This window comes from Mycotypha africana, assembly GCF_025528875.1.
Source record: "Mycotypha africana strain NRRL 2978 chromosome Unknown BDF20scaffold_7, whole genome shotgun sequence".
Lineage (NCBI taxonomy): Eukaryota > Fungi > Mucoromycota > Mucoromycetes > Mucorales > Mycotyphaceae > Mycotypha > Mycotypha africana.
Genome location: NW_026515731.1, coordinates 1108972 through 1132695, shown reverse-complemented (window position 1 = coordinate 1132695; position 23724 = coordinate 1108972). Strand labels below are relative to the sequence as shown.

At 37.8% G+C, this 23724-nt stretch overlaps 9 protein-coding genes across 9 annotated transcripts; 8 read left to right on the top strand and 1 right to left on the bottom strand.

Annotated features, from left to right (window-relative positions):
• Positions 1-1878: 1878 nt before the first annotated feature.
• BDF20DRAFT_914379 (uncharacterized protein) lies at positions 1879-6198 on the top strand (the record flags this gene model as incomplete). Its single annotated transcript, XM_053084178.1, has 3 exons — positions 1879-1912; positions 1995-4079; positions 4157-6198. The coding sequence occupies 3 exons, from the start codon at positions 1879-1881 to the stop codon at positions 6196-6198; spliced, it is 4161 nt and encodes a 1386-aa protein (XP_052934929.1).
• A 451-nt stretch (positions 6199-6649) lies between these two features.
• Positions 6650-8030, bottom strand: BDF20DRAFT_878762 (NAC domain-containing protein). Its single transcript, XM_053081515.1, has 3 exons — positions 7414-8030; positions 6946-7287; positions 6650-6867 (listed from the first exon to the last, which is right to left on the bottom strand). The coding sequence occupies exons 1-3, from the start codon at positions 7531-7533 to the stop codon at positions 6853-6855; spliced, it is 477 nt and encodes a 158-aa protein (XP_052934928.1). The 5' UTR covers positions 7534-8030; the 3' UTR covers positions 6650-6852.
• A 2179-nt stretch (positions 8031-10209) lies between these two features.
• Positions 10210-10419, top strand: BDF20DRAFT_878753 (uncharacterized protein; the record flags this gene model as incomplete). The annotated part of the gene is made up of 1 exon (XM_053081514.1): positions 10210-10419. A coding segment is annotated over one exon (155 nt), but the record flags the coding sequence as incomplete, so codon positions are not given.
• Positions 10406-10874, top strand: BDF20DRAFT_878751 (uncharacterized protein; the record flags this gene model as incomplete). Its single annotated transcript, XM_053081513.1, has 3 exons — positions 10406-10477; positions 10557-10644; positions 10690-10874. Coding segments are annotated over 2 exons (273 nt in total), but the record flags the coding sequence as incomplete, so codon positions are not given.
• Positions 10875-10970: 96 nt separating this feature from the next.
• Positions 10971-11145, top strand: BDF20DRAFT_878746 (uncharacterized protein; the record flags this gene model as incomplete). Its single annotated transcript, XM_053081512.1, has 1 exon — positions 10971-11145. A coding segment is annotated over one exon (175 nt), but the record flags the coding sequence as incomplete, so codon positions are not given.
• Positions 11146-12512: 1367 nt separating this feature from the next.
• BDF20DRAFT_914376 (mono-functional DNA-alkylating methyl methanesulfonate N-term-domain-containing protein) lies at positions 12513-17259 on the top strand (the record flags this gene model as incomplete). Its single annotated transcript, XM_053084177.1, has 7 exons — positions 12513-12619; positions 12755-12863; positions 12943-13232; positions 13347-14744; positions 14828-15636; positions 15726-16634; positions 16712-17259. The coding sequence occupies 7 exons, from the start codon at positions 12513-12515 to the stop codon at positions 17257-17259; spliced, it is 4170 nt and encodes a 1389-aa protein (XP_052934924.1).
• A 152-nt stretch (positions 17260-17411) lies between these two features.
• BDF20DRAFT_607462 (microtubule associated protein-domain-containing protein) lies at positions 17412-20279 on the top strand. The gene is made up of 6 exons (XM_053075865.1): positions 17412-17763; positions 17832-17915; positions 17989-18198; positions 18298-18960; positions 19045-19156; positions 19223-20279. Exons 1-6 carry the CDS (start codon positions 17674-17676, stop codon positions 20245-20247), a joined length of 2184 nt encoding a protein of 727 aa, XP_052934923.1. The 5' UTR covers positions 17412-17673; the 3' UTR covers positions 20248-20279.
• Positions 20280-21218: 939 nt separating this feature from the next.
• On the top strand, positions 21219-22258 carry BDF20DRAFT_607189 (uncharacterized protein). Its single transcript, XM_053075864.1, has one exon. The coding sequence runs from the start codon at positions 21515-21517 to the stop codon at positions 21995-21997; it is 483 nt and encodes a 160-aa protein (XP_052934922.1). The 5' UTR covers positions 21219-21514; the 3' UTR covers positions 21998-22258.
• A 956-nt stretch (positions 22259-23214) lies between these two features.
• Positions 23215-23494, top strand: BDF20DRAFT_822447 (mitochondrial ATP synthase epsilon chain-domain-containing protein; the record flags this gene model as incomplete). The annotated part of the gene is made up of 2 exons (XM_053077696.1): positions 23215-23243; positions 23350-23494. 2 exons carry the CDS (start codon positions 23215-23217, stop codon positions 23492-23494), a joined length of 174 nt encoding a protein of 57 aa, XP_052934921.1.
• Between the last annotated feature and the right edge of the window lie 230 nt (positions 23495-23724).

Below are 23724 nucleotides of genomic sequence, written 5' to 3'. Positions count from 1 at the left end.
GCACTAAAATCTGTTCAACAATACCAATGCTAAGCTTCTACCTTTCTGCAGAAAGCTGGGAACTAGAATGTTTACCCGCCGAAAAAGGAATCATGCCGTTCGCTTTTATACAAGCGGATTATAAAATTGTTTACAATTGTAAATGAACATGCAAGAAGTGCGCCGAAGAAAAGGAGCTTTTGAAAACTTCCCAGTTTATTCAGCCATTAGCTCCAATAATTGACGAGTCAGATCCGAGAAACCATGGTTGTAATAATAGGTGTTCTACATAAATTCAGTACGCTATAACAAGAATGCTCCGAAGGATAAATAGACGCGATAAAGACTAAAGATTAGTTGACAAATCACGGTCTATGGAAAGTTTTCTATGATGGCTGAGACCGTTTAGGCTCTTGTTCTTAGGCAAAAACAAACAGCTGAGGTAATTTAGCTCAGAGATGGCAATAGTATAGATAAAGAAATGGGCAAATTGGTAATAAAACCAGTTCTGCTTCAATTTAAGGCATAAGTAGTGATTTCGTGAAAAAACCGCTCATTTTGCAAGCATTACTTGATGGTTCCTGAATTAGGCAATGCCCATGCAAGATAGTAAATCAGGTATTCTAACTTTCATTAACAAAATATACAAAATCAGTGATGTTCAGTTCATTAGCTATTCGGTGCATAGGGTAGACGTTCCACTAGAGCTTTGCTTGTAAAATTATCCTATGCAGGTCCTGACTGGCATCCTTGTTATTAAGTAACATTTCGTATATGGTTATAGAGTTTTGCTGAGATTTTGAAGTCAGACTTTTTTATTGGCTTATCGTTAACTGAACTGAACGGTTCCTTTAAACTGTTGAGATCAAAAAGCAAGCTCAGACTATAATGTGGTGTTGAGATCAAAAAGCAAGCTCAGACTATAATGTGGGTCCCTCAACAGAACACACATAGTTTTATGGAATTTGAGACATCACCAAGAATAAAGTTTTAAATCTTTCTTTTTGACACATTTGGATTTCTTTACGAAAAGCAGCCAATTAACTACTATATTTTAGACCCTTTCGGCCTTTCAGGGCTACATAAGAGATTCAAACGCAAGATTCATATGTCAGTACCTTACGACCATTAAATGTAAAAAATCATGCTTCTATGGTTTAGAACAATACAAGCTCAGTCAACATTAGTGGTCAAGCTGCTGAATTGCATTTATATTAAGGTTATGACGTCAAATTAGCCTGGAGCATTTTCTTAGTGGCAATGCTTGGTTATTGTAATCCTTAACACTGCTTAACTTAAACAGGAACCGATTGCCTTTTTTGGTATTGAAACTTGTCAAACCTTCTTTTGTTCCATATCTCGCTGAAAGAGAGAAAAGTGTTGACTTCGTATTAGAGCATATGCGCGGGTGGAGGCAATGATTTGGCTTTTCGGGGTTATAAACATTATCTGGAGAACAAGAAAGTCCGAAACGCTGGCTGACTTTCGGTAACTTTTTCTTTTCCAATTCAGGGAACTTTTTTGATTTCTCCTGTGTTAGAACATAGCTTTCGGATCTGAAATGTCAAAAAGACAGAAAAAATATATATACATGTCCTTCACTAGCAGTGTTTGCCTGGAAAGAAGCTCTTTTTCCTGACGTCTTGTTTCCATTTTGATCATAATTTGTTCCTACGTACAGCTTCTTCTACCTTGCGCATATTTGCTTCAATTGTTTCGAGATCGCTATTATACCTGTCATAAAGAATTGCTGTAAAGTACATATATTTCTCATTGACGCTTATAAAAAAATACATCCGATTGTTTGAGCAGAAGGAAGGATAAAATATATCTATTATGACAAACACACAAAAGACATTTTACTTTTGGTTAGTGTGTTGCATAATTGCACTACTACCAATGGTAGTTAAAGCTACTCCTGCTTTTAATACAGGTAACTATATACACTTTTTCTGGGAATAACACTGAAGGTCAGTTTAGGATTAGATACTGAATAAGAAATACCCTACTATTAGTGAATGGTTTTGATGTCCATGGAAATCAATGTCCTTTACCTACCTATAATTCTTACCCTTGTCCTGTTCTTTGTGTCCGCAATATCAATGATTGCCCTGAAAAGGTTCGTCCTTCTTGTCCTGCTGGTCAGACATACTGTATTGACGGAACTTGTCGTTCATCTTGCCCTCCTGATTTAAAATCTGCTTGTTCGTGTCCTGGAGCACCTGATCTTCAAGTACCCATGTACCAATGTGCCGATACTGCTAGACCCAACATACAAAGCTTCAACTCCAAAAACAAAGACGAGCAAACCCACAGCGAATGTGCAAACTATTTGGGACTGTCTAAGGTTTCTAGCTGGTCTTCAAACCCTCAATCCATTATGTGGGGCGAGTGTCCCGCTCCTGATTACGGGCCTCTCAACTTTCATGAACCTATCTTTGTTACTGCTTATGTTATCTATGGCTCTTGTGTCTTTTTCCTTCTTGTTTGGGCAGTCTCCAAGTTCTTGAGAGAAAGACTTTTCAAGACTCGCTACAATAAGGTCCGTGAAACCAAGCGTGATGAATTTTTAGTTGATGACGAAAAGAAAGGTTTGGATGACAGTAGTAGATCAGATACTTCATCTTCTATTGATCAAGAAGATCAAGAAGAAATGGTTATCAAGGCTTACAAGCGTGATTTCTTTGGCACTTTTACCAGAATCATGTATTTCTTATTGACCTTGGCTCTCTTGGCCTACATAATTGTTGTTGTTTACGATTATTATGAAGCCTTCTTATATTTTCGTGGTAACGCTCTTGTTGAATCCAGTACTTTTATTGGAATGTGGTACTTCAATTTCATCTGGTTTGCTGTGCTGGTTATTTTCAAGAACCGTCTTGCCAATTTCTTCCGTATTCAATGTATTTATTCTGAAGGCCAGTTCGTTCAAGTTGAACGTCGTGAACCTGCTGTCATTCTTCTCGAAGATAACAATAAGCTCATGAGCTACGTTCGCAGGACTGAAAGCTATCTCAAGAGACTGTTTGGTCTTGATGTTATCGTCGCTACTGCTCCTTTGGAAAAGACTGGTAAAGGCACGAAATATTTCATTTATCAATGTACTCGTTATGTCTACCGCCCTGAAACACAACTCTTCAAACCTCACTCTTTTGAGCTTGGCGAAACCAATGCTGAATTAGCTGTTTTAAACCAAGGCTTGACTACTCAAGAAGCCTTAGAGCGTGAAGAACTTGTTGGTCCTAATTTTATATCAGTTTATGTTCCCAACATTCCTATGGCTATTGTTCGTGAATTCTCAACTTTCTTCTATATTTATCAATTCAATGCACTTTGGTTGTTCTTCTACTTCGCCTACTGGCAAGTAGGTATCGCTGACCTCGCAGTTATTCTTGTTTCTGCTTTCGTTAAGGTGTTTGTACGTCTCAGATCTGAATTGCGTATAAAACGTATGGCTGAATTTACTGACGAGTGTAGAATTCTGCGTGACGGTCAATGGAAGAACGTTTCTACCGCTGACTTAGTTCCTGGTGATGTCTTTGAAGTAGTTGAAGGCAAGACTTCACCTTGTGATGCAGTTGTTTTAAGTGGTAACATTGTTGCTGACGAAAGTTCTCTTACTGGTGAACCTTTACCTATTCGTAAGTTCCCTCTTCGTGTTAATGATCCTACTCCCTATGAAAAGATGGGTGCTGGTAAAATTTCTACTCTTTTTGCGGGTACTATCATTTCTCAAGCTCAACGCACTGAACAAGACGTTCCTGTCACTGCGTTGGTTACAAGCACTGGTACTCAAACTGATAAGGGTGAATTGGTCAAGAAAATTCTTTTCCCAACTCGTGTTTCCTTCATTTTTGATGAGCAGATTAAGATCGTTATCTTGATTCTACTCTGCTGTGGTCTTGTTTGTTTAGGTTTAGCTATTTGGCTGTATGCAAAGGGCACTAGTGCTTGGTTCTATGCCATGTTTGCCATCTGTCAACTAGTATCTCCATTACTTCCTGCTGCATTAGTTGTTGGTCAATCTGTTGCTGCTGGTCGTTTACGTAAAAAGAGTATCTTCTGTGTTGACCTCCCTCGTATCTTAATGGCAGGCAAAGGTATGTATTTTTGAGATACCTTATTGTGAACTCTAAAACAATTTTCTCTAATTTTTGATCTTATTCTGTTTATACAGTACGACTTTTTTGTTTCGATAAGACTGGCACCTTGACCAAAGAAGGTCTTGAATTTTACGGCGCAAAACCTATTACTGACATCAACAACATTGTCGATCAACGAACCAAACAACTGGAGCCCAACTTTGACAGACATATTGGCGATATTGACGAAGTGCCCAGGTTAATGCAAATGGCTATCGCCACTTGCCATGCTGTCACTACTTTAAACGGTCAATTTATTGGTAACCCTGTCGATATTGAAATGTTCCGCTCGTCTAAATGGACTCTATGTGACGAACCTGCTTCTGAAGAATATGTCGACAGCTTAACACCTCCTTCTACCAGTGATATCAAAGCACCAGTCCATGTCTTGAAACGTTTCGAATTTGTTCATGCTAGAATGTCCATGTCTGTTGCTATTCTCGACACCCACACTAACAAGGTTCATATCTTTGTTAAGGGCGCTTACGAAAAAATTAGAGATTTATGTAGTCCTGATTCTATTCCTTCTGATTATGATGCTGTCACTAGCAACCTGGCTCGTGAAGGCTGTTATGTTCTTGCTCTTGCTCATCGTGAGCTTGATCTCGAGCAAGTTGGCGGTATTGAAGGTTTCCGTAACTGGAACCGTGACCAAATGGAAGAACACATTAATTTCTGTGGTTTAATTATCTTTAAGAATCAATTGAAGGAAGATACCACTGAAAATATCAAGGAATTGAAGCGTGGTGGTACCCGTACTATCATGATCACTGGTGATACTGCTCTTACTGGTGTGTACATCGCTCGTCAATGTGGTATGGTACAGGAAGGCGCTCGCGTCTATTTGGGTGATTATAGCAAGACAATGAACCGTATCGTATGGACTGATGTTGATGAGCCTGAAACTTTCCCTGATGTCAATGTGGACGATGCATTAATGAACCAAGCCCATACTCCTTGTGAGTTGGCTGTTACTGGTAAGGCTTTCGACTGGCTCTGTGAAAATGATTTAATCAGAAAATACCTTATGGATACTCGTGTCTTTGCTCGTATGACTCCCACCGGTAAGGTTAAATGTGTTCAACTTCATATGGAGCGTGGTATTACTGCAATGACGGGTGATGGTGGTAACGATTGTGGTGCTCTTCGTGCTGCTCACGTTGGTATTGCTATGTCTGATGCCGAGGCTTCCATCGTTTCTCCTTTCAGTACTAGTGTTCGTAGTGTTCGCTCTTGTGTTGAATTAGTTCGCCAAGGTCGTGGTGCTCTTGCTACTTCTATAACCAACTACAAGTATTTAGTAATGTATGGCCAAGTTATGATGGCATTGAAGATCTTCACTTTCTACTTCTCTGTCACCATGAGTGCCAATATTTGGATCTTGATTGATGTTTTTATCACTGTCATTCTCACGTGGGCTGTCTCACAATCCAAAGCGGCTCCTCGTCTTGCTGACACACGTCCTACGGCCAAATTACTCGGTCCTCAAACTCTTGCTTCTGGTTTGGGCGTCGTTGCCATAAACTGGGCTTTCTTATGTGGTGCTTTCGGTATGCTTTACAAGCAAGACTTCTTCCGTTGTCACGAATTTGATGCCTCAGCTGTTGATATTTCTAAATGGTGGTTATTGGCTGACAACTACGAAGCCTCTGTTTTGGCTGTCGTTTGTGTCTTCCAATTCATTAACAATGCGGCTGTCTTCAACTTTGGTTACAAGTTTCGTCAAAGCTTTTACAAAAATTATATACTTTCCTTCTTATGGTTACTCTACCTTGCCATTGTTTCTGCTTGGCTTTTAGCTGATCCTAATAACTTTGGTTGCTTGTTCCGTATCAATTGTGGTACCAAATCTGTTCTTGCGCAGGTTGGTTATCCTGTTCCTTCTGCCTACATCGAACCTTATAATGTTCCTTTGGGTCACAATGTTATGCCTTGGGACTTCCGTTGGAGACTTTGGGGTCTATGTATGGGTAATTGTCTTGCCACCATTCTTTACGAGAAACTTGTCGTTATTGGTCCTGTTCATACATGGTTGGCGAAGAAATATAACGTCGATAAGGATCCAATCAAGGCTTAGAAACTTTCCAATCTGCCTCTTCTTCTTTTTTCCAAAATAGCATTAGTAACCCAACCAGCTGGACTGTATATGTATAGTATATATGCTTGTATATAGTAATATTTATATTTTACCATTTATCAAAAATACCATTTCATCTTCTCGCTGTATATGCAAAAATATATACAACATAAACAACTACCTTATAAATAATGTGTTAATTCATTGTTTCTCACGATTGGAATTAAAAATTTCGATTGTTTTATTTGTTATATGATTCTATGTGTAAAATGTGTAAACCTTAGGACAATTGTAACATGCTATTTGGAAACAATCAACAGCAAAGAGGTGTGCAGCAGTCATCATAACATACGCTAACTTACGCTAACTTACAAGAAAATGAGTAATATACCTTCCATCAGCATATTGAAATTTTGAAAAAGGCGAGATGTATGAACCTTTTTGATAAAAAGGTGCATCAACCGAGACAAGCCGAAAAACGGTATAAACAAAGCTGCCTGTATATCATCGCCATATCAACATACAGCATTGTCCATCTTACATTAAAGCTCGGATTGATGTAATATGTGTATATGTTTATTTCAGATTGATGTTGAAATCACATCAAGGTAAATAAAAGGAGACTATACGGTGATTGGGAAATTAGTATTTTAATTACATAGTAAGTTCCTATAACAGAAAATTGATAAATAAAGATGAAAATTAGTCGTTAAATCATAAAAAATCACATTATGAGTGAGACGTTACCATGATGGCATTGACAACATCGTTGTCATTGTTCTTAAGAGCCTTAATAGCCTTGTTACGGGAGACGTTGGCTTGGCTGACAACCATTTCAATATCCTTTTCTTCGACACCAGTGGCATCGACTTCTTCGCCATCATCTTCATCAGCGACGGCAGCAGCAGAAGCTTCTTCGGTCTTGTCCTCACCTTCGGCAGACTTTTCAGCATCAGCAGCTAATTGTTGTTCCATAGCAGCTTGTTGAGCACGAGCAGCCAAATCTTCCATTTCCATAACACCGAAAACGATGTGAGTATCAGAGTTGGTAGACTTGTAGACTTCAGGGTTGCTAATAGCATAGACCAACTTTAAACGATATCGTTATTAAAGGTTAGTTGACGTAAGCTATTTTCAAATGATGTCTCTTCCCCACCCTTTCGCCCTGCTCCTCTACAAACTTGTCCAATAATTTATCGTCTTTCATTTACTTACACCTCTGCCACGGGTGAAGGTGACACGGTTGACACCGTTAACGGGCTTTAAACCGAGAGAAAGGATAGCCTTACGGGCCTTTTGTTCACCACGGGATTGGATAGAAGCTTCAGTGGACATCTATTGTAATTATATAAAGGCGAGCGTGTTATTCTCGGTTACTCGTCAAATTTCAAATAAAAGCTACATGCTTTTCTACAGGGTGAAAGGATGAAAGAGAAAGATAGACAGGAGTAGCCAGTATCTCTTTGTTTGTTGCGGGAAAGACAGGTAAAAGTGAATGGCGTTACTTATTCTTGGTTGACGCGCCCGCAACTTTGCGAAAAAAACTTACATATTGCTGTCAAGTAATTGTGAAATGAGGGTATACGAAACTTCCTATGGTGCTGAGTGTGGCATTGGGAATTAAACAGTGCATCACTGAAGGATGACTTCAATTTATTGTAAATGTGACAATCAACATGCTGGTATCGGAACACTTTCTCATACTGTATCGTATAAACTATGAGATGACTGATATTCATCCATCTATCGTAGAATCTCATCATACATCCTATCTCTCTTTCTATCTTTGCATCCTCCCTTCCATCCATCTTCATACCTTTTGCTTATAAATGAGAAAGAAGGGAGAGGTTCTGTTAGGCGAGTGCCTGACTTTGAATAACTATCTTGCGCCTTCCTTTGCCCCTCCTCCCTACAACGAACAATGAATTTTCCATAGCGGATGAGCCCAGATTGAAAAAAAAAAAGTTGACAGCAGTCCGACAAACCCGAGGAAATCCCATCAAAAAAAAAAAAAAAATAATCCTAGTGTCAAAATGTCAAAAGAATCTCTTTTTTCATCACACAACCAATTCCCAAATCTCATTTCCAAAAGCAAAGAAACACAAAAACTCTTTATTGAATATCATTCTGTGCCATGATTAAAATTGAACCTCAAGATAGATAGTACGTTATGTAAATAAATGGGTGGCTGTGGGATCACTTTCAGAAACCTTTTAACCGCGCTGCCCGTCGTGTCGAAACAACAGAAACCGTTGACTTGTATATTTGGTCACCAGCTTGTTTCTGCTTCTGTAAGATTCTGTTGGGCTGTTATTGTCAGTTGTTAAAAGGTTTACTAACGGAGGTTTGTGTCTTTCACTACCCATTTGTTTATCTATCAATGATCATTCTTACACTTGAGATGAGCACAACTATTCAACTTTGCTTTTTGAATATATTCGTCCTTTTTTACTCTTGAATCTGATCAATAAATGCCAGTTCATATCGTTTAGTATATGTATGCTTATGAAGCGCTTATCAAATGAAGAAGCAGAAAAAAATACCCTGAAGCACTTTACTGCACTGATGAACCTGCTGCAATCTTTTTTTATCACCCTTCTATTTTGCGCAAGTACGCGTTTGCAATCTGCCATAATTCTGTCTACCGACTATTAGTGCTGGTAGTTGTTGTGGGCATTATAAAGGGTCAACGAAGAGGAAAATCAAGAGGGGTTCAGACTTATGTTTATTATAGCACAAAAAGAGCGTATGAATAGGTCTATTGGAAAAAAGGAGAGAAGCGTGTTGCTAAGAAGGAGGAATAACATATATTCATCATCAGAGCGAAGAAAAATAACTGTACTTTGAGAACGTATAATGTACCCTTGGTCTCTATTCATGTGGTTCCTACAATGCGAGCCAAGGTGATACCGATTCTTTTTTTTTTTTTTTTTTTTTTTGTATTTAATTCACGAACTTTATTAGAAGTGACTAGAAAAGAAATTTAGATGATATATGGCAATAAAAGAAATGAAAAAGGCATAAACTGTAAAACTACTAAAAAAAAAACCATTAAATGTATACTACGAGCTCGTACGGAGTGTTCTGAAGCGAACCTCGTCTTGGTAGACGGCACGAACTCCTGCTAGGAACCAAGAGATGCGGTCAAAATGGCAACGCCAATGATATTTCCAGATACTTAAAAGTATCATACTAACCTGGACGATTGTGTGGTCAGGCAGAAGAGAATTGTCTAACGGGGAACAGAGTGTTAACAATATATGCCAAATGCCGGTAGGTGTGGCAGGAAAAGATATAATTCGATTTTCCTGCAGTGCCGTGATCCAAATTGCCAAATACGTGGACAACCAACGAGAAAATGAAAACCATCCTCAGGGGAGTCTCTGCAATGGTGGTAAAGGGGAGAGTCGGCTATGACAGGATTGATGGAAAACAGCCAAGCTCTGTACCCAATGCAATTATGCCATAAACGCCACCATGGAGTTAGCACTGCATGAGGGATCGAGAATGACCAGAACCGTTTTCACTGAGCCGGAGTCCGATACTCAAGAGGAAACACTTGAGGAATCCGAGGAGGGTCACTAAAAACGGAATAATTAGGATGCCAGTATAGCCGTAGCGTACCAAGCGATGATACCGATTCTTTCCTCCATCACCAATACAGTTTAAACAACGTTAAGATTAAAAAAGTACTTTACCTTATATTTTAGACAATTTACTATTTTAAAACATTTTTAGGATAAAGTTCATAGTATTTTGGATATCAATTTAAAAACTCAATTATTCAATGCTATCCAAACAGCATTAAGGATGACATACAGTCAAACCCTAGAAATGAGTCTCTTTCAGTAAGAAAGTCGCCAATAATGGTTTTATTGACGTTATCTTGCAATAGGCCAGATTACAAAAAGCTTGACAACTTTTTTATTAAATGACGATGTATTCCGAGACCAACCGATATTCGTCGGTGCCTGAGTTCCCGAAAAAAAAAAGTCAACTTTGAATTTGATTAACATCAAACCATTGATAGAGGGATGAGGGTCATAGTATAGCAGACATCATAGCGGAATGGGATGGTTATAATATCTGTTGTCAATGTTTTTGTGTGCGTTCATGGGTGACTTTCAAAGATAAGCACTATAAAATATATTGCTCTCTTATAGTCAAATGTTGTCTCTTTCACTTTTATCTCACGTTTTATGATACATACTATGACCCATGTTCAAAACAATAATTTTTGAAAAGAAAAAGCAAATCTGAAAAGAAAAAATCAAGTGCTGTTCATGGTAACTTGCCTTTTGAAAGCCTACATACCTGATCATATATACGTATAGATTAATCATCGTGTACTGTTAGATGTAACGTGTATTGATTGCGGTAAAGGGAGTCATTACACCAAACAATACTTTAAATGTGACTTATATGAGCCAGAAACTGCAGATCAAGGTAAGCAGCTCAGGTGGCTTCAAAAGTTGGTTAATTCATCATTAGTAAGCGACCTTATTGTACCTATCGATGGTGCGACAGGCAGAAAACGCAAACAGAATTTTGAAATCAAGAAAGAAAAGAAAAAAGCAAGGAAAGAGAAGAATGAAGAACTAGATAAAGACAATGCATATTGTACCAAATGCAAGCAACCAGGACATAAATCGATGCGTTCAGAAGTGGAAGGCTGATAAGTACTCGAATTCCCTAGAAGGGTACCACTGATTGTGTTTGGTGCTGGTATATTTGGAAAAGATGTAGTCAAGTTGAAAGGGCAAAGATGAGGTGTCGTCGGTAAACCTTTTGCAACTCTGAAGAAACGTGAAGCTGAAGGTCAATTGATGGTTGTCACAATTGATGAATTTAAAACCTCTAAAACATGCAGCCTCTGTTTCTACGATGATATGCAAATTGTTGATACTCTTGGATTCAAGGGTACCGGCGTTCTTCATTGCAAGCAATGTCTAAAGCTATGGCAGAGAGACATTAACGCCGCTATTAACATGATGACCCTATCTCAAGCAGTTTGGTCCGGAGCTGGAAGACCTGACGTTTTCAAGCCAGCGAAGAAGAAAAAAGTATCGCCGTAATAAACACGGTTTTCCTTATATTTTAAGGATTTAGATCATTACAGGTGAGGAATATTACGGTATTTTTTTCTTGTTTTTTTTTTTTGTTTCGCACTACTGACAAGTTTTTGAATTTGAATCATTGTTTGAACGGTTTATATTTTCGTCTACCGTCTACAACACAATTGCAATTCGCCTAAAATGAATATATCAATTGTCCAAAAAAAAGTATTTCATCTAAAATATTAGTTAAAATACTGTAAAGCCTTGAACTGAATTAGTTCGCTAGCCCGTATATGGTTTTCCGGTTGACCGAGCAGTGAGGATTATTGTGGATCAGAAAATAATTCATAAAATATATATACCTTTGCTTCTTTTCTGATTTTAGAACATTATACTTGACTCAAGCTGTAGTTGTTGTCTGGTTGATTATGATGCGCCTCTGATTTAAATTAGTCCTAGCCGTTGTTATTGCGGTCATTACCTTTATACTCGCTTTGAGGCCTATAGCAATGACAGCTGAAGTCAGGATTCTTTTTTTCTTTTGAAGTACAGTTTACTCGAAAATTACAGGAATTTTCTCTTAAGCAAAAACTTTTCCTGCAATTGAGCATAATAGCGGCGTCTCGCTACATAATCTGTCAACGAAAGTTTGTATGCCACTATATCTATTGTGAGAATCCTGCTTCATCAAAATCGTTGAATAAACTGGTTCTATACTAGGCATGTTCGAATACCCCTCCACTGGAATAGTCGTAGCTTCGATGACTGTACGATTTTAACAATAATTATTAACTTGATCGCGTATACATATATATCAACTTAAATGTTCCATATCTAATCCTTATTCCCTTCTTTTCTGACTAACAGCAATAAGACTTATATGTCGTTACGTGCATTTTGGAAAGTAGAACAATAGTGTAAAAAGAAGACAAGCAGGTAAGCCGTTCTTTATACTTATAGCTCTGGTGAAGGAGCTCTTAGATCACTCATTCAATTTTGGTTGTAATGGAAGTACTTTATTGCCACCTTTTGCCTTCACCTCGTTGATTCTGATTTATTTACTTGCTTCCATTCTTCTCTTAAGGATGTGCTTATTGCATAAGCCTTTTAGTCAATAAATTTGCCAATCAAAAAACGTTGATAAATCTTACTGTTGAAAAAAAAAATTAAATCCAGTTGTCAGTTGTCAGTTCTGTGCGTTGTTTAACCATTTCTTTTAACTGTAAATAAAAATATTATTATCATTGTAACTTTATTATGGAGAAACAGCACTATGTAGTTACTACTATAAATGAAGCTACTGCTGTAAATGCTGCGACCAAAGGCAAATTTGTCAGTCCTACAGAAGACAATTTGATTATATGGTAAAAGAAAGGAGAAATACTTCATTTTCGAAGAGAAGAGCGATTCTGTGCCCTTGAATCGTGAACAGATTTTCGAGCTGTCGTTAACGCGATCTTTACCTCATCTCAAATCTTTGCTCTACCGTAATGGAATAGCAAAGGTTCAATAGTCGAAGTCTATTATATTCTGAAGGACGGTATTAGTCTAGTTACCAAATTCAGTATATATGGCACGATCGCTGCGATCAAGCCTTTCAGCGCACCGGTAAAACGCCAACGCAAAAATCTTTAAGTAACAACAGCGACAGCTATGACTGACTCTCATTAACTATCCTTTTATTCAGGGCAGCGAAACTTGTTCATTATTTATTCTCACTAATCAAAGTTGCTATACAATCGTTCACTATTCTCAAAAGACTAAAACCATTGTCACCGAGGCGAGTGGCATGCTACATGAGCCAAGTGCTCGAGTAGCAGATGCACCCTATATTGTCGAAGTGCATGAGCCCACCTACTCTATTCTAATCAGTATGTTTACAGGATACTTATTCTCTATACCCTATTATTATGCCTCTACAGGCGGATCATCATCTAGGCCACCCAAGTTTAAGAAATACCAGCCTATCTTGATAAAGTAAGATTAGAAAAAAGGGCATAATGATATGGATTCATTTGATACCATAGCAAATTGGTAAAAACTCACTCTACAGCTATATATACATTTTTCTTCTTTCTTTTGGTACTTTAGAACCAATGAATATGATATCCTATCTATGGTTTCAATACGAGGTCAACCCGTAGATTCACGTAATTCCGCCATTGCAACACTTGTAGGCGTGCAGGACGAGCTCAAGACGATTAAAACATTTATTGCCCCTACGCAGAAACCATATCAACAAACATCGTATCCTAAATTAACCAACAATAATAGTCAAGACAGTCAAACAACAAATAAACTATTCACGCGCGAACTAGAAGTGCTGAGCGAAACGAATCAGTATACAGCCAATGTCGACGCTACGACACATACCTTGATTGCCGTTCCTCCACCGTTGGGTGGCGTCTTATCTGTAGGCGAATACATCATTGCGTATCATAATGTACACTCCTCTAACAGCTCACCCAAAGAAGTCAGTATTGATCCTGTTGTGATTACTGCTTATACATTTTTGAAAGACTCTGCTTGGCAATGTGTATTAGGAGATAGCGAAGGACAACTATACATATTAACACTATCGTATGGTTATCAAGGTGTCACAGAAGTAAATACCACATTGGTAGAGGGAGATAGAGTTTGTGCCCCTAGCACCATTATCGATTTAGGTGTGAATAACATGTTTTATATCGGCTCGACACAAGGAGATGCTATGGTGATTCGTTTGACGCAATGTGCAATGCAGCCACTTTTTCCGTCAGGTTCATCGGCTTCCAATGCTGCTACTAGTAGTGCAGCAGCAGTTGTCGACAGGTACAAATTGGAAATCATGAGTTCCTTCGTGAATTTAGGGCCTATTGTCGACTTTTGTTTGTACAATTACGATGAGACGCGACAAGGCAAGAAAACCATGGTGTGTTGCACAGGCTCTTATAAAGACGGTAGTTTGTGTATGGTTGAAAATGGAATAGGATTCATAGAAAAGCTCGCAGTCAATATACCAATGATTCAAAATCTCTGGACAATACCCTCTCGAAACGAGAAACATACCCTTTTCTATGTTATTTCTTCCTTTGATAGAACCTTTGCCATAAAACAACAATTATCTACTATACAACCTCAACAGCAACAGCAACAACACTCGTCCACTTTCTTTTCGACTTTTTTTAATAAACAGCAACAACAACAACAACAACAACTGTATCCAACATTAACAGAATTACCAGAATTAGGATCGCTTTTACAGGATGAAGTTACATTAAGTTTATCGGTAATGAAGAAAGGACCAGTATTGCAAGTTACGCCTTCTACAGTACGATTATTCGATGCGCAAAGTCTATTAAGCGAATGGAAACTAAATGATGTAGGCATAAACAATGGTGCAATAAGTTTAGCTCGGACGACTAGTGATGGAGACTGTATTGTCTATGATGCAGTTCACGGTATGCTGGTTTATCTGCATTGTTCAAATAATACAATTCAACGAAAATGGTAAGCTGCAGTATTCAAATAGGGACATAAGGGGACGATTGAGATAATCAGAGAAATTCTAAGAAATCTTGTGGTATTTGTAGTATTACGACAATGTTCGATGTGGCTTGTATTTATATTGAATCAAATGACAGATATGCAATTTTGGGTTTCTGGTCAAGTGCGACTATCAAGTTCCTTAGCCTAAACAACTTTGAAAAGATTCACGAAGTAAATGTGGCATCAATATCATCAGACGTCATATCAGCTACTGCGGATGATACAACCACGATACATGCCGTGGGCAGTACATTTGTAGCACCTAGAGATATTTTGGTGACTGAAATGGAACCCACGATAAAATATCTGTTGATCGTATTTGGCGATGGACAACTTCTCAGCTATAAAGTCACCTACCGCAGTGAAAAAGGTATTGTTATGTCAGGAGCAACGCGAACAATGATTGGCAGCCATGCAACAGGACTCTATCCATATACATATCAGAATGAGCCAAGAGTAATGATCGCAGGTGGTCGTCCTACCATCATTTCCAGTACACATGGCCAACTTTACTTTGCAGCGATGAATTTTACCAAAAAACCCATCATACAGCAACAACAACAGCAACAACAACAGAAATCTTATCACGATAGAGTGTATGGGCTAATAGCAACAAATCAGATGTTTATTTTGTGGACAAATGAGGGTTTGCTGATGGGTGATATAGATTTGAATCAGCGGTTACATCATCAAAAGATACGATTGAATGAAGGTGAAGCGCCTATTCGCGTACAATACCTGAAGAGTATCAAATCGTTGGCAGTAGGAACTTTACATTCAGGAGAAAAGGATCTGAATAATTCAGTAATTCAAAAAGGTAGCTTACAGTTAATGGATGCTCAAACTTTCCAAGGTACGCTTTTTATTGTATGTTCATTATGCACTACTTTACATCTTTGCATTTGTTGACCCCTCCTCCTTCTTTTGTGTGGTTGAGATTAGTATATGACAAGTTCAACTTACTCGAAAATGAGGTTGTGGAATGTATGGCTGTAGCACCATTTGACGCTCTCATTGACAACGACTATCTTGATTCACAACTGCAACAGCAACAATGTGGCGAGGAACTTTTATTCATCGGTACAGCAATTGAAGACCTAAATGACCCCGAAGCTTGCTATGGTCGTGTCTTAGCCTTCCGTATGGAAAAACACTACAGTAACAACCAACAGCATAAATTAGAATTCTTAGAAGAATACAAAATGAATGGCGTTGTGTATGATTTACGTTATTTCCCACTGTACCGTACTATGCTTGCTTGTGTCAATGGAGCTATTTATGCTATGGATTACTTTAGACCCAGTGAACTTGAAGGAGAAAGGATGAGCTTTTCGATCAAATTGCACAGGAATGTTTTGGCGCTTAAGATGGATGTTTTGGCAAATAAAGTAATTGTGGGTGATATGATGAGGTCTATCTCTTTGTTGAATGTTGAAACGGAGGATAGCTCAATCGGCGCATATCAGCAACCGCGCGGCAGAGAAAGAGAAATGCAGTCAGAACCTTTTGGTCTTGATCGGGAAGGTTCAACGGACCAACAGCAACAGCAAAGTACGGATGAAGTGAGCAGTCAACAAATGGAATTGCTCACAATTACTCCAAGAAGTACAAGTCCTACTAGAATAGGAGGCAAATTGATTAAAATGGACACATTGGCATTAGATTTTAACCCAAAATGGGTAACAGCGGTTAAATTTATTAATGCAGCGCATTATATGGGAGCTGATGGTGAAATGAACTTGTTTGCAATGTCATTCAATCGCAACAGTGAAGATAATGATGGTAAAGTCGCCCCTTTGGATCTGCAAGGCGGATATCATCTTGGTTCTCTAGTAAATACAATTAAAGAAGGTAAGAAATATCAGCTCTGTGATTGATTAATCTCTCCGTAACAGATAGTAAGCTCACATCCTCGTTGTATTTGGCAGGTACATTATCAGACATACTATCAACACAATTCCGTCATAACACCAATAACGAAGACGATACTGCCTTTGGCAGTTTATTGGCGGTAACCAAATCGGAACCAGCCTTAAAATCACCATCCTTCAGTTTCGCCACTGTTTCTGGTATAATTGGCAGTGTGAAAACAATTACAACCGAATGCTTTGAGTTTTTTTACAATCTACAAAATCTCATATTACAAGAACGCAGAAATATCGGCAAGCTGGACTACAACGCTTACAGAGCTTATCGACCCAAGATGGGGGTTGAAGACTCTCAAGAATACTACATTAATTCACGATACAAAATGATGAGTGATGTTGAAGAAGGAGAGCAAAAGTCGAAGTTAAACAGTAAAAGTAATAATGATTTGTTTCTAGACGGTGATTTATTGAAACAATACCATTATCTGACTAGAGAGGAGAAGCAGCAGATTGCCGAGTCATTAACCTTGCCTGGGATTATGGTCGAGGAAAAGAGATTGACTGTGGCACAATTAGAACAATTAATTCAAGAATTGCTTATGACATAAAAAATAAAGCTTTGTGCGCGTTTTATTTATAGTAAATAACGTGTTTCAAGTTTAAACAAGTCAGACCAAAAGAATTGAAAAAAAAAGGGGTTGAAGGGGATGGTTAAGCGAAGCGACACACAAAAATCATATTTTTTAAGGGTGTGCAAAAAAAAGAAAAAAAAAATCTTGTTGTTTGCACTTCTTGTACATATAATAAAAACTTCCCCCTTTCTGTGAAGGAACCCGCTTCCTGATACAAACAGCTTTTTTTTTTATTTTCTGTGTATGTGTGTATGCGTGTTTGTATCTCTTTTTCTTCCTTCCTTTCACTTCTTCAAGAACTCTGTCATTCACTTTTTGCACATTACCAACTATAACATTAAGCATTTCATTGCACGCAGAAAAAGTCCGCTTTTACATTGAATAAGAAACATGGACATACTTTATTCACGCCTTTCAACATTGTTACAGTTATGGACATCGCTTGATGTTGATGCATTCACCATGAACAAAAAACTTGACGTAACACAATCAATTTCTATACACTTGGTTCAAAGACAGCGAATGAACTAAAAACTTGTCTATTATAGACTATCATTAAAGCCGTCGAGGATTTGATTCATAGTGAAAGAAGAGAAAAGCAATTACTATCTGCTAATATCGAGGATTTGATGGTAATTGACAATATTAGATATTCAATTAAAGTGCCCACATCTGTTAACAATCTGTAATATGTACTTATCGTAGAGTAACATCGAGTATGCATCAATGTTATTGGGAGTTTCTCTAGAGAGCGTTTTAAACTCTGCTGTCGCCGCGACTGAACCCACATTCATAATACAACAGGAACAGCAATTACAGTTAAACTCGCTCGCAATCACATCCATGTATACTGCTTTGAATCCGACCTATTCTGCAGAAAAGGTACTATTCGAATTAAACAGAAGGTTAATCAAGGTAAATAAATATGAAATCAATATATGCAAATCTGCATAGGTGTACATTTAAACTAAATCAACAAAAATGCACATGATCTCTCTCTTCTGCTATTTATAGGAAATAAATGTGAGAACTCAACATTTACATGAATGGCTTTTGGCTATTCAATCTCTTTGTAAAGAATTAGATCAGCCTTTCAAATTCAAATTGATCGAAGACTATATTCAGAGCGATTTGTCTTGGGCCACAGTTCAATCTGTTAGCTGCGAATTACGCGATTTATCAGAATTGAAAGCAACTCGCATATCTGACTTCAACAGGATGATGTGTTCGATTCAGTATTATTGGCAATTGCTCGATTATAACATTGATGTGAACAATGACAGAAATGATTACAAAGATATTGCACAGTTATTGGATGGTTTTTTACCCGGTTGCAAAAATATAACGATACCTATCACAAATGAAAAAGAGGAGATCAGCACTATAAATGACTATTACAATCATCCTTCGAATCCCTTCACTACTTTAACAACAGATCTTATTACCATGCTTGAGCAAAAGCACGACGAAATTAAGGCTATCTATACTGAAAGACATAAAATATTCGTTCAATCGACAACTAAAATAAAGACTGTATGGAATGAGTTAAACTTGCCTGTACTTGAGAGACCGTCTTTACCCAATACACTTGCAACGAAAGATATGATCTATCTACAGAAATTGACGGATGAACTAGAGCCGCTTATTCGATCTACTTTCGACACTTACATACAAAAGGTAACCACACTTTTTTTTTTTCTTTTTTTTAATGCAATGATCTACATCGTTAACACATTGTATGTATATCTTTCTATAATAAAGTTCAAGGGTCAGTTAACATCCTTATGGGATGATTGCCTCCTATCTGAAATTGAGAGAACTCAGTTTATAGCATCCCTTTATCAACGAAGTAAGTTACGGATCCGCACACATGGTAATAAACTGCAATACAATGCAATTAAAGATACATATCGTTTTATCAATCCACTTTGTTACTTAGACTCCAAAGCAGAAATAGAACAATTGGTTAATACACACATAGCATATCTAAACAAAATCCACATCGAAGGCAAGCAGGTACAAAGATTGATGCAAGAACGCAAAGACCTTATTCGAAAAATGATTGATTTTGAAAAAACTGCTTCAGATCCTCGCCGATTATTTCAAGCCTCCTTTCAATTATTGGAAGAGGAACGATGGCGTAATACTTGCTTACCTCGTCTCCTTCATTTAGACGAAAAATTAATTCAAGCTATTTTGGAGTATGAAAAGTTGGCTGGCAAACCTATTCTGTGCGCTGGTAGTAATCAAAGATATTTGAATACTTTGCTAGATGAAATTGCTGACAGGGAAGCCAATCAAACATTTTTTGGCTTTTTGAATTCTGACCCTATACCACAAGCACAACATCAAGCAACAGTACAAGTTACACACAAACGTGGCAACAGCAATAACAACAAAGGAAACAGTGCTGGTAAAGCAAGACCTGCATCTGTAAGTAGCTTAAATACTGTCGTGCAACAGCAATTATCACCACATGCTGCATTATTAAAAAGCAGAGCTAAATCTGCAATTCTACAATCATCTTCGTCAACAACTGTCGCAGCATCATTGCACCCTTCTCATTCTGTACCATTAAACCACCAACAGAATACTAAAAGGAGATTGGGCTTGGCTCAAAAGAGGCAGCTAACATTAACTCCACCTCAACCTCACCGACAGTCGACAACAACGTTCATAACAAAGAAAGAACAGCGAACCACGATAACCAATAAAAAGATAAAGACGGCTACACCAGCCTCTTCAACAACTAAAAGGACATCTGAAGAAGAAGAGTATATCCGTCATTCAAGATTCGGTCTAACGCAAGCGACAACTGCTTCTAACAAACGATATGGTTATCAATATCATCCTTCTCTGTCTTCTGCTACGAGCAAATCAGTTGCTACTGCGGCAACAACGACAGCTTCCCTTATACCCGTTGCTGTTCCAAGAGTTCAATTAACTACTGCCAAATCAATCTAAATATTTCTATTCCTTTCTGTATACCAATTGCTTGTTTTTCTTTTTTGGTTTTTTTTTTTTTTCTGTTGCTTTATTCATTATTTGTATTTGTCTTTCTTTTTACCCGAAAATATCGCCAAGCCTTGTCTTTTCTTTATCCATAGCCAATGCCCGTGATGATGTGGGCGAGTTTTTTCTTTTTTCCTTTTTTTAAGAAAAAAGAGGCTGATTATTATTATTTGATTGGATCAAAAATTTTCAAAGGTCCTCTTGCTTTTGTCTGTCTCCAAAACGCATATAAAAGGACCTTGTTTTAAAATTTCTCGGCTTTTCTTCTTCCAATATCTTAATATCTTTGAAGATGTCTTACACTGTTGCTAGAACTTGTTACAAATGCGGTCAACGTTAGTATTAAAAAATGATTTGTATATTTGTTTGTTTGTGATTCTTGGCGGCCACGTCATTTTGGAATGAGTGGAGGGGAACTCTCAATGAGAGGGTGTAATGTATTTCTATTTACACTTAATCATGAGATACTCCTTTTACTGTGAAAGCCAGATATCTGTTTGCGTATCTAGATTCTACTCGATCACTTGCCTCCATCTCCCTCCTTCGCGCAATCTATCTTTCTATCTATCACTTGTCACTCTCTTTCACCATAATTTGGTTTTTATTTTATTCTCAACAAATAAATAAAGAAGGTTGATTTGGAAACAAGAAAGAAGCAGGAAGTAGTAGAAGTTTGGTTGTTTATCGTCGCAGTTGATCGTAGTAGTAGTAGTGGTTGATGGTGTAGCAGAAGGAGATGGGTGGTAGTAGTTGTAGTAGTTTGCAGAACATGGCCATGTCTATTATTTATAATTTTTTGATGGACCTATTCCCTTCTATATTTTCATTCTCTACACGTATGGATATTATTTTCTTGCTTACATGTCTTTCTCTTTTGTATTTTTAACAGCCGGCCATCAAGCTAGAGATTGTACTGAATCCGAATCTCTTTGGTAAGCAGAGAATTAAGCATTGTGTGTGCGTGTGTGTGTATGTGTATGTGGGAGTAGGCATCTGTGTGTGTATAATAATAATAGGGCCTTCAAAAAACGTGTACTCATTCAAAAAAAATTTTTTTCCTTTCTTTTTCTTCCCTCCTCCACATCCTCTAGTTATAATTGTAAGCAAACTGGCCATATGTCAAAGGACTGTCCCGAACCCCGTGCTGAAAAGACTTGCTACAAATGCAACCAAACTGGTCACATAAGTCGTGATTGTCCTGAATCCACTGGTGATTCTTATGGTGCTGGTTACTCTTCTGGTGGTCGTAGCTGCTACAACTGTGGCCAAACTGGTCACATGTCTCGTGATTGTCCTGAACGTTCTGGTGGTTACGGTGGCGATTATTCCTCCGGTGGAAGATCTTGCTACAAGTGTGGTGAAACTGGCCATATCTCTCGTGATTGTCCTAATGGCGGTAGCGGTGGCAGCAGCTTTGCCAAGTGCTATAACTGTGGTAATGTTGGCCATATGTCTAGAGAATGTTCTCAACCCCCTAAGGCTAGATCTTGTTATAACTGTGGTGGAGAAGGTCATATTTCTCGTGATTGTCCTAATAAGCAAGATGATGGTGCTGCCGGTGGTTGGTAAAATTCTTTTGCATACACAAATACACAAACACACACCTACAGAGAGAGACCCCACGCACTTATTACGCAGCTCCTCTTTTGACAAAACTTTGAAAAGCTCTTTGATAAATTTTTTTAAAAAAAAGTATAATTGATTAGTGTAGTGGCAAGAAAAATTTAGTTATATCTCTTATGAACAAAATCGCAACTTTTAATTGTCTCTTTTTCTTCTTTGGCGCTTATATAAATGCTTAAAACTAATAAAAGTATCTTTCATTCTATGATCTATACATACTAAATTGACCCTCTGCTTTGCATTGTTGTTTGATGACGATGATGTTCCGTCACTTAAAAAAGATATTAGTGGGTGAGAAGAGATCAAATTTATCAGTTAACTTTTAGCTTCTCAAATCCTTCATTTTTTTAAGTTAATGAAACGGGTACAGATTAATGTATTATAAGTTATATAGATTGCATGTTAACAAAGAATGGAGATATGATTTTGCAGTCTGGTATTACTATAATATTCAAACAGCACACGTTATTTGTCCTTAAGAGTAGTTACCGTCTATATAGAAACGGAATACCAAAGCTTCTACAAGAGTCATGTCGACTTTTTTCAAAAGCAGAATAACTACTGATTTGGCATAGTGTTCTTATATAAAATAAGTTACAATTTTATTTGTTGCTATTCTTCTTAAACGAAACCCAATTTTTTCCAACACTAAATCGCCTTTTAATGATGCAGAATAAACGCTAACGAAGCAACAATAGCAAGATTATGTCCGATCATATACTTACAGCAATTCTGGAACTATTAGCATTGAAAGGTATTTTTAAGAAGCAGACCACACTTGTTCTTTATAAGGATCTTTATCTTCGTGTACATTTTCCCCAACACGACATAATATTTATGCTGCTGGTGCTTACTTATCATGGACACTCATTGTCGAGCGATGTATCTCCTGAGTTGATTTCTTCACTTTCCTTTGCGACTCTAAAAAGAACCCTTTTTATACTTTGACTATTGAGACTGAGAGAAAATTATGGCTTCCTACCCCCACTTTTCCCTTTATCGACATGCTAAAAAATATATACAGTGGGTTTCTTTTTTACCTAACCGTACTTTTTGTTAAAAAAAAAAAAAAAAAAAAAAAACATTCTTCAACGTCATCAAAAGCTCCACCTACAGCTGGAAAGGTTGAAATGCCGTTCACCATATTTAAGGCTCCGATCATGAGCCTCGTCGCGAGCCCTTTCTTCTTCAGAAAGGTGGGGGAAATTCACAGCCCACCCCTCCACCCCGTAAAGTAAAACAAAAAATTCAGGTCCATTTCTTTTTTGTCTCTCTTCATCAATAACCAACTAAACAATGTCTGCCTGGAAGTCTGCCGGTATCACGTAATATATACTCGTTTCCAACTCTTATTTGGCGGTGAATATGTACCAAAATGTTTAATAGCATCATTACTAAATGTCATGCTTTTTAAACCTAAATTGCAAATAGTTACCTCCAATACGCCAACATTTGCGCTCGTGCTGTCCGCAATTCTTTGAAGGATGAGTTTCGTGCTGCTGCTGCTCGTCGTAGTCAAAATGGTCTTAAGTATGCTAAGTGGGAAAATGGTGTTCAAAAGGAACAAGTAATGTAGAAAAGTTGAATGCGCACGCCTTGAGTGACGACGATGTTAGTCATTGCTAACCATATTATTCTCTACAAACTCTGCCAGAAATTCGTTGTTCCTCAAAAAGCCGACTAAGCCTATAACAACTTCTTACAACTGAAATCGACTGATTTGATATAGAGAAAGAGTAATACATTCGAATTTATACAAATAGTTGATTCTCAATATACAACCATTGACTATAAACTACAACAGCA